General features: G+C 37.0%; 1 protein-coding gene across 7 annotated transcripts; it reads right to left on the reverse strand.

Moving 5' to 3' along the window:
* Positions 1-911: 911 nt before the first annotated feature.
* LOC122413526 (uncharacterized) lies at positions 912-7,246 on the reverse strand. 7 transcript variants are annotated; one of them, XM_043423937.1, is made up of 7 exons: positions 5,894-7,246; positions 3,123-3,337; positions 2,672-3,034; positions 2,355-2,587; positions 1,862-2,021; positions 1,300-1,408; positions 912-1,170 (listed from the first exon to the last, which is right to left on the reverse strand). In XM_043423937.1, exons 2-7 carry the CDS (start codon positions 3,322-3,324, stop codon positions 1,089-1,091), a joined length of 1,149 nt encoding a protein of 382 aa, XP_043279872.1. In that variant the 5' UTR covers positions 3,325-3,337; positions 5,894-7,246; the 3' UTR covers positions 912-1,088. The 7 variants fall into 7 exon arrangements, with proteins under 7 accessions (XP_043279872.1, XP_043279873.1, XP_043279874.1 ...); XM_043423938.1 differs by lacking the exon at positions 5,894-7,246 and having other exon boundaries at positions 3,123-3,477; XM_043423939.1 differs by lacking the exon at positions 912-1,170 and having other exon boundaries at positions 1,300-1,775.
* Positions 7,247-14,026: the final 6,780 nt, after the last annotated feature.

The raw sequence follows: 14,026 nt of genomic DNA on the forward strand, positions 1-14,026 counted from the left end.
TGAATCGCTTTCCGAAGTACGAATCGCGATCACACCTTACAATCGAGTGATGACGTTTCCGAACGTTCATAAACGTGAAAATTGGTTATCACCGATACACTTTTGTGTGAATCAATACAATTTAACAACATTCACTGACATTTCGACCAGCATCGCTTTCCGACGTGCGATTCGAGATTATTACACGTCGTAAAGCGTTTCAGAACGAAATGTCAGTGTACCTTGTTAATTTGCATCGATTCACCCAAAAGTGTATCGGTGAACACCAATTTTCACGTTTATGAACGTTCCGAAACGACATAACTCGATTGTAAGTAATGATCTCGAATCGTACGTCGGAAAGCTGCACTTTTCGAAATGTCAGTGAATGTTGTTAAATTGTATCGATTCACACAAAAGTGTATCGGTGATCTTCAATTGCCCAGATAGCAAAGGTAGATCCAAAGTATATCTTTTAAACGTCCCAATCATTATCCTGTATCGGTAATAGGACAGTCTCATGAGATGCCTATGGGACCTTCAATGTCCGCTTATTTTACCAGAATAGGCTACTCTGAGAGACGTCTTAAAAAAGTCCATGTGACATCTTAAGATGTACATAAGACATATAAAAGAGCTTTTGTAAATAAGAAATTGATGTCCAAATAACGTCTCATAGATGTCGTGTTGATTATTCCTCGAGCATACGATTGGAACTCTGATGGGATCGTTACAGGATATACATATAGGAATAGCCTATATTTTTCATTTGAAGTATGATTCCGAACGAATCTTATCCTAAAGGCCGAATTAGTACAGTTTGTTACCAGAGAGTCAATTTATAGACAGAAATGATATCCAATGTCATATGAAAAGTTTATTGTGTTCACAGAACAATTAAAAACAATTTTATTGAAAAATACAAAATAGAATATATTTTCGATTTACGTTGTATTGAATTACGTTTGAACATTAACAATTGGCATAAAATTGGTTCTATTTTAGAATATCACTTTGTTATTAAAAAAAATGTCAGAGACATGAATTTGTTTGTTGTGAATGAAAACAAAACATCTTAAAAATTTCTTTTGCGTTGACCACATCGGTTATCAATCAGTATTGTCATTGGTTTCTGCTCCAGCATCGTCAATTTCTAGGGGACCTCCGTCGTTGTTTGAAGCTGCATCTTTTCTAAAAAGCGTTGAGGACAATTCTATATTCATAGGTTTTCGTGTTTGTTTCATTAGGTCCATCCATATTATTAAGAATCTTCTACTATGATTAAAATTGAACATAAAGCAAAAGCTAACAAAAATTTACTTGTGTTCTCGTGCCAAGCGGGCGGGAGCATGGCGAAGCCATGACTTAATGGGGTCATTAATGTCTTTATTAGTTACAACCGGGTTTTTGAACCGGAATCGGACGACTCCTATAAAATGAGAGATTTATTTCACTTCAAATCTCACTCAGATGGGAACTATGACGAATATTTAACATATGTACTTTTAAACTTATGTAAATTTAATTCTGGTATAGAATTGTAATTATTTAGCAACTGACAAAGAATCTAAAAACAATAGGCAACCGCTGAGATGTTGTCAACATTGTTCTTTAATTATAATAATGCGAAGAAGTCACAAGCACACATTTTAATACGGAATTTCGTCAATAAATAATCACAATTCTTTTAATCATGTACAATTAGTCTCTGTATATCTATTTAAATATTCATGATAAAAAAATGGACTCCTTCATGTGCCAGAATTCGAAGCAAAACATATTGTTAAATGTGCACCCTGGAAAAATAGAGAAAACAAATTCTTGTGTAGGAATAAGAAACTTTTTTTATGTTTTCATTATTAGTTGATAAGATCTCACTAACTCGATAAAACGTTGTATAATTTCAACTTTGCGAAAGCTTTTTTCTTATGTGCTCCATGGAAACTGAAATTGGCAGCAACAGAGTTGGACATAATTTCCTGCATCAGTTTTGAGACGGTACTTTTGACGTCAGCTTGTACAAAAATAGCCAAGTCTTTGATCTGCAAATTTATTTGGTACAGAATGAGTTGAGATATGATTATTGAATATTTTAATAGTTATAGAGAAAGGAAGGTAAATAGAAAAAATTTTCGGACAATGTGTGAGCGATAAACGAATCTTCGCATACTCTAAAAATATTTTGGCACTGCGGTTTTCTTTTATATATTTTTATATCATAAAGACTTTTTATATATGCCTAAGGTTATTATATGAAAAGTCCTCAGTGCAGTGAAGAAACGGATTAAAACATTCTCTTGCAAAAGAATATCAATATAGTTGCAAAATGAAATGAGACAGTATTTACAAAAGTCTAATTGATATTTCATCCTTACTAAATTATTGAGATAATCTGGATCAGTCGATAAACGATGCTCTGCTTTGGTTAGTAAAGCTTCAGTTGCCACAGGATAATCTTTTAGAAGCGGGCTTTCCGTCTTTTCGATTTCTTTATCAGCTGTATTCGCTGACAACGTGCGTGCGATATCACGAACTTCCGCTAGTATAGTTTCTATTCTTAAATCCATATTAGCCAATGCTCGCATAATTGTTTGGTTGCTGTTATCATCTAAAATAACAATCGGAAAAATAACTTTCAATCGATATCATATTCGTACTTACGTTTACATCATTCGTCAATATACTCGCTTACTGCGATAGCTACTGTTAGGTATCGAATTCAAAGGTCTTTTTTCTCGAATTGGCTCATCAAATAAATTTTCATCACGAGCTCGTTTTCTTTTGGTGCTATTTGTCACGGCATCCGTACGTCTTGGTCCCATCATATTTTCCGATACTTCGTTAATATCGTCATGAGCATTAGCATTAGTATTGCTATCATGGTCCGTGGGTTGTATTTGTTCATCGGAGGGGAATGAAGGAAAAGGCGAGATGTTAATAGACGATTGTGGTTTTTGTCCTTTTTGTGTTGTAATCTTTTCGACATCTGTATCGGTATTGATATCGGACATTTGTAACGCTTCCACACACTTCGCTTGTCCACGCTTATAAGTTTCTAAAAAATAATTGATTGATTAAAGTTAGATTTCACCGTTTGTATAAAAACTTTCGTTTAAAGCAAATGAAAATGTTAATGAAAGTACTTGTCGATGTTAATATTTGCTTAATATCGTGCAGGGTCCAATTTTCAGCAACATTCTCTTGATTTTCGACTGCTTTTGTCGTCCTCGAGTTGCTTTTGTAGGGAGGCCAATAACAATGATTTTTTCTAGGAGTTAACCATTTTTCGGGAGCAAGAGTGACGCCGTCATGGAATTCTATCACGACGTATCGTCCAGCGTCCATATCTCACCAAAAGCTAAATAAATTATATAACTCAATACATGAATTATGAAAAAAATTATATTGAATAACACAACCGATGATTATCAAAACAAACTAACCAAATAATATAATAGAATCGAAATGACCCGTGGATATACAGATGCGCACTTTTTTCATATCATAAGTGACTACTTCTTATTCTTATCCATCGTTCTCTCTGAATATTAGAAACTTTTTTCTCAAATTCAGTGGTTATTGGTATGTAGAAAAGGAAAGATAACAAATGATGATTTGTATGGGAGCTTTACACATTTGTTAATAATATCACTAAGCGGGTGTAAAGATAATTGTTGATTGCTAATGTTTTTCATTTTATATATTCCTAGAGCCAATGATGGGCAGGGAATATTAAAAAAATTATCTTCGAATGCGAGTTTTCGACCGATGATCATTAATTCCTGGGTGTCTCGACAAGTTGCTATATTGGAAACCGTAAATATGTCACCATTTTTAAGAATACAGCAACTATCGGCTTGCCCACCAGCCCTGATAGTAAATTTTGACGATCTTATTATTTTATACTGAGGGTTGCAGCAACTCTCAGGGAGAGGTCCTTCATTATGAGAAGAACTTGCAATTAAATTCAAATCATCAGAGATCTCATTGTTATCTGAACAGGTAGTTTTAGCCGTTTGAATTTCTCCGTAGCGCCGGGCTATTTGTTGCAGGGGTTTATCAGGTTTTCGTACCATTTTTTTCAATGTTTGCATAAAATTTTCGAACTTGAACGCACTAAATTTTTCAATTGATCCATGTATTCTCGCATCTTCCACCAAATGGATAATACCGTGTACATTGTGCGTTATGAGATGGACACCATATATTTCTCCGAACGATCGGATAAAGTGTTTTGCAAGATTCTCAGCGTAATCGAGTTTATCCTGATGCTGTTCTACTTCGCATAATATTCTTATCAGAACGTGGAGGGTCATAAAGTGATTATACATTCCATCTGACAAAACCTTTCGTAAAACGATTGGCCCCGTATAGAGAAGAAATTGCCTAAATTCAATAGCTTTCCACAATTTAACGAACTCCAAACTTTGGGGTTTTCGACCGAAATCATTTGGAATGTAGAGCCTTATATTTTTGAGCAGTTTTGAGATTTTTTTAATCTGTAAGCGGCCAAGTCTATAAGAGTTATCGCCATGAAGCCATAGGAGCAACAATCTTTTTACAACACCCAACAGTATCAGATGCATGTAATCAAGAGTGACACTTGATACCAGCCCCACTCCTGGAATATTGTCTAAACATGTTTTGCACTCATGATATTTCTTATCGCGATACTCCAAAAATGTTGCATCGGTACGTCTCGTAGCATTTAATTTGGGAAAACACCTGCGATATTTCAATGTTTTCCCTTTCGTTACACATTTTGTACAGCTGTGGAATCCAGTACAGCCTTTGACACCCAAAACGAAAGATTTTGCTGGAGCGTCGCAAACAATTAATTTGATGGAAAATTTGTACAGTTTTTCCCTTATCATAATACCATTTTCATAAATTTCAACGGCTTCTTCGACAAATTGACTTAAAAATTCATTCGGGTCCTCAGGTTTTTTTTGTCCATAATATACTCCAATCATGAATACTTCTTTATAAGGTATAATGTTCCCCAAAATTGGCCACAGCGAGGCCGTTGAAGAATCAAACAACGGGACTCCGTCAATATTTATAGCAAGAGCAATTTCTTCAAGATTAAAGTTTTTCATTCTATGACAAACATCACGTATACTTGTGGCAAGACCGAAATGATAATAGTGACCAGGAAATACTTCTCGAATTGCGGTCCGCCGCATAGTTTTCAAAAGTGTTCGAGGATCACAAGGCAATTCGGTAGATAAACTGGGATGGATCGTAATAAAAGTAGCAATTTCTTCAAGCTCATATGCGAAATTCTTTCTTCAACAGCCCACTTTCTCAATTTGGCAGTAAAAAAATCCACGTCTTCACATTTTTCGTTCACGCTTTTTACAGAAGAAACTTCTATAATTGGACTTGCAGGGATATTATTATCAATGTTCTCATTTCTATCTGGATAAAAATTAGTTTGGTAAGAGCGATCTAATGGTAGAACAGAAGCATGGTTTTCGACCGACGGAGTTGAAAAATCACACGTATTATTATGACAGATTATGTCATTATTTTGAGAATTTGGTGTTGAGTCAGAAATAGAGTACTGTGGGCATTGAATTTCTGGTACTTCATAAGAAGATTCACATTCCCAGTTGCATATAATTTGGTTAATCCGTCTGCGACGTTGTCTTTCACAAATTTCTGTTTCACGTTTTCTTTTACGCCCTTCCATCTACGAGAAAAAAAAAGATATACACACTTTGGTGTTTTGTGTCAGAATAACCGAATCTGTGGGATTTCCATTAATCATTTCAATTCTAAAACGAAGCTTTCACATTTTTAGAACCAGCAGTGAATATTCGAATTCGAAAATAACCAAATTCTGTGCTTAAAGTTACTAAAGTGCAAAAAAATGTAGAGATTTATGTTTTAAAAAACTGATGGTTCATACCCCTTGATTCCTTCGAAGTCTTTGAGCTCCACGCGTAACGAGTGATCTTCGTTGATCGTCAGTACGTGAATATTCTCGTTGCCGAGCCAAAATTTTCTGGCACCCAAAACCGCTTTCGTAATTGGCTCAATCCCTGTTGAAGTTTTCACAGGGTTCCCCAAAATCGTTTTTTTTTGTATCACCTGAAATATCAATAAACATATGTAGAAAAAACTTTCATCATCGAACCAAATCCCATTGAATGAAAATGCTCCAGTCCAAAAATATTTTTTCGTGTATATTCCCTTACGCGTGCTTTTTATTTGCTTCGTCTTTTAAAGAAAGTATAGTTTAAACATTCTCGATAAAAAAATGTTTTTTGTACAATCCAATGAATTACTAAGAAATGACCGGATTTTTTTCCATCTTACGAAAGTAAAAAATAAATCTCATCGAGGAGAAAAACGAACTAAATTTTGTTGTATTTTTTTCAAAACATTTTCTTTCAAATTACCAAACCATAGAAAAAATTGCGTTGAACTTTTTTATGTTGTCAAATAGTAATAAATGATGATTTAAACTAACTTACCTTTGCAAAATGGTCTGTGAAAGTCTCGCCGCACAATTTTTACAAACATACATGAGAACCTTACGTGTTGCTAATAAACAACACGTATAACAGGCCCTTGGTAACGGTCACTATGTCACGGCTCACTAAGGCGCACTCGCGTACCTTCAATTACACACATTTCCTTAGAGCTCTCATAGACGTCTATGTGACGTGTTATCTTATTGGGACTTGGGATAACAAAATATAATATGGGATTCAGCGGTAGTGCTATATATTAACCCACCGAATACTGGTCGCGTAATAACAAATTCTTCGTAGAAATTCATTATTAAGTACGATGAACTCGTCGATGCTGTAAAAAAAACTGCAAAAAAATAAATTCGGGAATCATGAAAAAAATCGAAAATTCTAATGCTTTCAAAAGCTTTCGAGTATATATACTGTTTTAATGAAAGCATGAGATAAAGTTGAATCCAGCGTGATCGCTGATAGGTTAAAAATATTAATTAGCAGGAAAAGCGGGATTTAATAATAAAATCAGGCCATAAATCCAAGAGATCGCATTGGAGTATACACGCATACTTTCCGTAATCGTCTTCCAGATACAGAAAGCACCCTAATCTATACAACGTTTTGACGAGATATCGTTGGGTTATTCGGAACTGATGTTGATGAAGTATAATCCCCGCATATCTTATGATTGATTTTGGGAGGTCTTTTAGAGAGCATCTATGTAATTCGCTAATCTATGTAAGGTTTTGACGGAATATTCTCAGGTCATCCAAAAATGATTTTAGTTGAGCATAACTTATGTATATAATTTCTGTTTGTCTTTCAGACGTACTATAGAGAGCGCAGTTTGATAATCTACGCAAGGTTTTGACGGGATATCGTCAGGTCGTCCCAAATTGACTTTGCGGGAAGCATCGTCTATACATATGTCCTATGATTGTCTTTGGGAGATCTTTTAGTGAGCATAGTTTTTTAATCTACGGAAGGTTTTGACGGGATGTCGTCAGGTCATCCCAAATTAACTTTATAGGAAGCACGGTCCATGTATATCTCCAATGATTGTCTATGGGAGATCTTTTAGTGAGCATCGTTTTTTAATCTACGGAAGGTTTTGACGGGATGTCTTAAGGTCGTCCAAAACTAATCTTGCAGAAAGTATTGTCGGTGAATATCTTATGTATCTATCCATGGGATGTCCATAAGAGAGTGTAATTCGCTTATCTATGTCCTGTTTCAACGGGATATCATCTGGCCGTCCTAAAATGGACTCGCGAGAAGCACAATCCTATCAAGAGCACCTATATTTATCTGTGAGACGTCTTAGCTTGCTGGGATAAGAATTGGATAATTTTAGGATGATCCTGGGACCAATTTTGCTATCTGGGTGACACGTTTATGATGGTTCGGAAACGACATCACTCGATTGTAAGTTATGATCTCGATTCGCACATCGGAAAGCGATTCAGAACGAAATGTCAGTGAATCTGGTTAATTTGTGTCGATTCACACAAAAGTGTATCGGTAATCTCCAATTTTCACGTTTATGAACGTTCGGAAACGACATCACTCGTTTGTAAGTTATGATCTCGAATCGCACGTCGGAAAGCTGTTCTGTTCGAAATGTCAGTGAATGTTGTTAAATTGTATCGATTCATACAAAAGTGTATGGGTGATCACCAATTTTCATGTTTACGCACGTTCGGATACGACATAACTCGATTGTAAGCAATGATCTCGAATCGCACGGCGGAATCTATTTTTGTTCGAAATGTCAGTGAATCTTCTTGATTTGTTGCGATTCTCACAAAAATCTATCGGTGATCACCGTTCTTCATGTTTATGAACGTTCGGAAACGACATCACTCGAATGTAAGGTATGATCTCGAATCGCACGTCGGAAAGCTGTTCAGTTCGAAATGTCAGTGATTCTTGTTAATTTCTATCGATTCATACAAAAGTGTATCGGTGATCACCAATTTTCATGTTTATGAACGTTCGGATACGACATAACTCGATTGTAAGTAATGATCTCGAATCGCACGTCGGAAAGCTGCTCTTTTCGAAATGTCAGTGAATGTTGTTAAATTGTATCGACTCACTCAAAAGTGTATCTGTGATCTTCAATTTTCACGTTTATGATGGTTCGGAAACGACATCACTCGATTGTAAGTTATGATCTCGATTCCCACATCGGAAAGCGATTCTGTTCGAATTGTCAGTGAATCTTGATAATTTGTAACGATTCTCACAAAAGTTTATTTGTGATCACCAATTTTGATATTTGTGAACGTTCAGAAACGACATCGTTCGAATGTCAGTTCCGGTCTCGAATCGCATTTCGGATTGCGATTCTGATAGAAATGTCGGAAAAAATTGTTGATTCGTAACGATTAAAACACAAGGTTATCGCTGATTACTTACTTTCATGTTTATGAAAGATTGGAAACGTTCACCGATGAACGTCACATATCAACAATTTTACAGACATTTAGTATCGCAATCCGAAGGGCCATTTGAGATCTGAACTGACAATCGAGCGTTGAAAACGTTCCCGAACTTTCATAAACATGAAGATTGCTGATCACCAATAAAATTTTTGTTCAATACATGACAAATTAACAATATCCAATGACATTTCGATTCGAGATCATAAATTGCAATCGAGTGATATCATTTCCGAACGTTCATAAACATGAAAATTGGTGATCACCGATACACTTTTGTGTGAATCGAAACAATTTAACAACATTCACTGACATTTCGAACAGAACAGCTTTCCGACGTGCGATCCGAGATCATAACTTACAATCGGGTGATGTCGTTTCCGAACGTTCATAAACGTGAAAATTGAAGATCACCGATATACTTTTGTGTGAATCGACACAAATTAACCAGATTCACTGACATTTCGTTCTGAATCGCTTTCCGATGTGCGAATCGCGGTCTCACCTTACAATCGAGTGATGTCGTTTCCGAACCATCATAAACGTGAAAATTAGTGATCACCGATACACTTTTGTATGAATCGATAGAAATTAACAAGATTCACTGACATTTCGAACAGAACAGCTTTCCGACGTGCGATTCGAGATCATAACTTACAATCGGGTGATGTCGTTTCCGAACGTTCATAAACGTGAAAATTGGTGATCACCGATATACTTTTGTGTGAATCGACACAAATTAACCAGATCCACTGACATTTCGTTCTGAATCGCTTTCCGATGTGCGAATCGCGGTCTCACCTTACAATCGAGTGATGTCGTTTCCGAACCATCATAAACGTGAAAATTAGTGATCACCGATACACTTTTGTATGAATCGATAGAAATTAACAAGATTCACTGACATTTCGAACAGAACAGCTTTCCGACGTGCGATCCGAGACCATAACTTACAATCGACTGTTGTCATTTCCGAACGATCATAAACGTGAAAATTAGAGATCACCGATACACTTTTGTGTGATTCGACTCAAATTAACCAGATTCACTGACATTTCGTTCTGAATCGCTTTACGATTTGTGAATCGCGATCACAGTTTACAATCGAGTGCTGTCGTTTCCGAACGTTCATAAACGTGAAAATTTGTGATCACCGATACACTTTTGTGTGAATCGAAACAATTTAACAACATTCACTGACATTTCGAACAGAACAGCTTTCCGACGTGCGATCCGAGATCATAACTTACAATCGGGTGATGTCGTTTCCGAACGTTCATAAACGTGAAAATTGGTGATCACCGATACACTTTTGTGTGAATCGACTCAAATTAACCAGATTCACTGACATGTCGTTCTGAAACGCTTTCCGATGTGCGAATCGCGATCACAGCTTACAATCGAGTGATGTCGTTTCCGAACCATCATAAACGTGAAAATTAGTGATCACCGATACACTGTTGTATGAATCGATAGAAATTAACAAGGTTCACTGACATTTCGAACAGAACAGCTTTCCGACGTGCGATCCGAGACCATAACTTACAATCGAGTGATGTCATTTCCGAACGATCATAAACGTGAAAATTGGAGATCACAGATACACTTTTGTGTGATTCGACTCAAAATAACCAGATTCACTGATATTTCGTTCTGAATCGCTTTCCGAAGTACGAATCGCGATCACACCTTACAATCGAGTGATGACGTTTCCGAACGTTCATAAACGTGAAAATTGGTTATCACCGATACACTTTTGTGTGAATCAATACAATTTAACAACATTCACTGACATTTCGACCAGCATCGCTTTCCGACGTGCGATTCGAGATTATTACACGTCGTAAAGCGTTTCAGAACGAAATGTCAGTGTACCTTGTTAATTTGCATCGATTCACCCAAAAGTGTATCGGTGAACACCAATTTTCACGTTTATGAACGTTCCGAAACGACATAACTCGATTGTAAGTAATGATCTCGAATCGTACGTCGGAAAGCTGCACTTTTCGAAATGTCAGTGAATGTTGTTAAATTGTATCGATTCACACAAAAGTGTATCGGTGATCTTCAATTGACACGTTTATGATGGTTCGGAAACGACATCACTCGATTGTAAGTTATGATCTCGATTCGCACATCGGAAAGCGATTCAGAACGAAATGTCAGTGAATCTGGTTAATTTGTGTCGATTCACACAAAAGTGTATCGGTAATCTCCAATATTCACGTTTATGAACGTTCGGAAACGACATCACTCGTTTGTAAGTTATGATCTCGGATCGCACGTCGGAAAGCTTTTCTGTTCGAAATGTCAGTGAATCTTGTTAATTTCTATCGATTCATACAAAAGTGTATCGGTGATCACCAATTTTCACGTTTATGATGGTTCGGAAACGACATCACTCGATTGTAAGCTGTGATCGCGATTCGCACATCGGAAAGCGATTCAGAACGAAATGTCAGTGAATCTGTTTAATTTGAGTCGATTCACACAAAAGTGTATCGGTGATCACCAATTTTCACGTTTATGAACGTTCGGAAACGACATCACCCGATTGTAAGTTATGATCTCTAATCGCACGTCGGAAAGCTTTTCTGTTCGAAATGTCAGTGAATGTTGTTAAATTGTATCGATTCATACAAAAGTGTATGGGTGATCACCAATTTTCATGTTTACGCACGTTCGGATACGACATAACTCGATTGTAAGCAATGATCTCGAATCGCACGGCGGAATCTAATTTTGTTCGAAATGTCAGTGAATCTTCTTGATTTGTTGCGATTCTCACAAAAATCTATCGGTGATCACCGTTCTTCATGTTTATGAACGTTTGGAAACGACATCACTCGATTGTAAGTTATGATCTCCGATCACACGTCGGAAAGCTGTTCTGTTCGAAATGTTAGTGAATGTTGTTAATTTCTATCGATTCATACAAAAGTGTATCGGTGATCAGTAATTTTCACGTTTATGATGGTTCGGAAACGACATCACTCGGTTGTAAGGTGAGACCGCGATTCGCACATCGGAAAGCGATTCAGAACGAAATGTCAGTGAATCTGGTTAATTTGTGTCGATTCACACAAAAGTGTATCGGTGATCACCAATTTTCACGTTTATGAACGTTCGGAAACGACATCACCCGATTGTAAGTTATGATCTCGGATCGCACGTCGGAAAGCTGTTCTGTTCGAAATGTCAGTGAATGTTGTTAAATTGTATCGACTCACACAAAAGTGTATCTGTGAACTTCAATTTTCACGTTTATGAACGTTCGGAAACTACACCACTCGATTGTAAGTTATGATCTCGAATCGCACGGCGGAATCTAATTTTGTTCGAAATGTCAGTGAATCTTCTTGATTTGTTGCGATTCTCACAAAAATCTATCGGTGATCACCGTTCTTCATGTTTATGAACGTTCGGAAACGACATCACTCGAATGTAAGGTATGATCTCGAATCGCACGTCGGAAAGCTGTTCAGTTCGAAATGTCAGTGATTCTCGTTAATTTCTATCGATTCATACAAAAGTGTATCGGTGATCACTAATTTTCACGTTTATGATGGTTCGGAAACGACATCACTCGATTGTAAGCTGTGAAAGCGATTCGCACATCGGAAAGCGATTCAGAACGAAATGTCAGTGAATCTGGTTAATTTGAGTCGATTCACACAAAAGTGTATCGGTGATCACCAATTTTCACGTTTATGAACGTTCGGAAACGACATCACCCGATTGTAAGTTATGATCTCGGATCGCACGTCGGAAAGCTTTTCTGTTCGAAATGTCAGTGAATCTTGTTAATTTCTATCGATTCATACAAAAGTGTATCGGTGATCACCAATTTTCACGTTTATGATGGTTCGGAAACGACATCACTCGATTGTAAGCTGTGATCGCGATTCGCACATCGGAAAGCGATTCAGAACGAAATGTCAGTGAATCCTGTTAATTTGAGTCGATTCACACAAAAGTGTATCGGTGATCACCAATTTTCACGTTTATGAACGTTCGGAAACGACATCACCCGATTGTAAGTTATGATCTCTAATCGCACGTCGGAAAGCTTTTCTGTTTGAAATGTCAGTGAATGTTGTTAAATTGTATCGATTCATACAAAAGTGTATGGGTGATCACCAATTTTCATGTTTACGCACGTTCGGATACGACATAACTCGATTGTAAGCAATGATCTCGAATCGCACGGCGGAATCTAATTTTGTTCGAAATGTCAGTGAATCTTCTTGATTTGTTGCGATTCTCATAAAAATCTATCGGTGATCACCGTTCTTCATGTTTATGAACGTTCGGAAACGACATCACTCGATTGTAAGTTATGATCTCCGATCACACGTCGGAAAGCTGTTCTGTTCGAAGTGTCAGTGAATGTTGTTAAATTGTTTCGATTCACACAAAAGTGTATCGGTGATCACAAATTTTCACGTTTATGAACGTTCGGAAACGACATCAGTCGATTGTAAACTGTGATCGCGATTCACACATCGGAAAGCGATTCAGAACGAAATGTCAGTGAATCTGGTTAATTTGAGTCGAATCACACAAAAGTGTATCGGTGATCTCCAATTTTCACGTTTATGATCGTTCGGAAATGACATCACTCGATTGTAAGTTATGATCTCGGATCGCACGTCGGAAAGCTGTTCTGTTCGAAATGTCAGTGAATCTTGTTAATTTCTATCGATTCATACAAAAGTGTATCGGTGATCACCAATTTTCATGTTTATGAACGTTCGGATACGACATAACTCGATTGTAAGTAATGATCTCGAATCGCACGTCGGAAAGCTGCTCTTTTCGAAATGTCAGTGAATGTTGTTAAATTGTATCGACTCACTCAAAAGTGTATCTGTGATCTTCAATTTTCACGTTTATGATGGTTCGGAAACGACATCACTCGATTGTAAGTTATGATCTCGATTCCCACATCGGAAAGCGATTCTGTTCGAATTGTCAGTGAATCTTGATAATTTGTAACGATTCTAACAAAAGTTTATTTGTGATCACCAATTTTCATATTTGTGAACGTTCCGAAACGACATCGTTCGAATGTCAGTTCCGGTCTCGAATCGCATTTCGGATTGCGATTCTGATAGAAATGTCGGA

The sequence above is a fragment of the Venturia canescens genome, chromosome 7, assembly GCF_019457755.1.
Source record: "Venturia canescens isolate UGA chromosome 7, ASM1945775v1, whole genome shotgun sequence".
NCBI lineage: Eukaryota > Metazoa > Arthropoda > Insecta > Hymenoptera > Ichneumonidae > Venturia > Venturia canescens.

Excerpts from the sequence above, each read along its gene's own strand:
- LOC122413526 (XM_043423936.1), bottom strand. The coding sequence starts at position 5,165 with ATGCGGCGGACCGCAATTCGAGAAGTATTTCCTGGTCACTATTATCAT.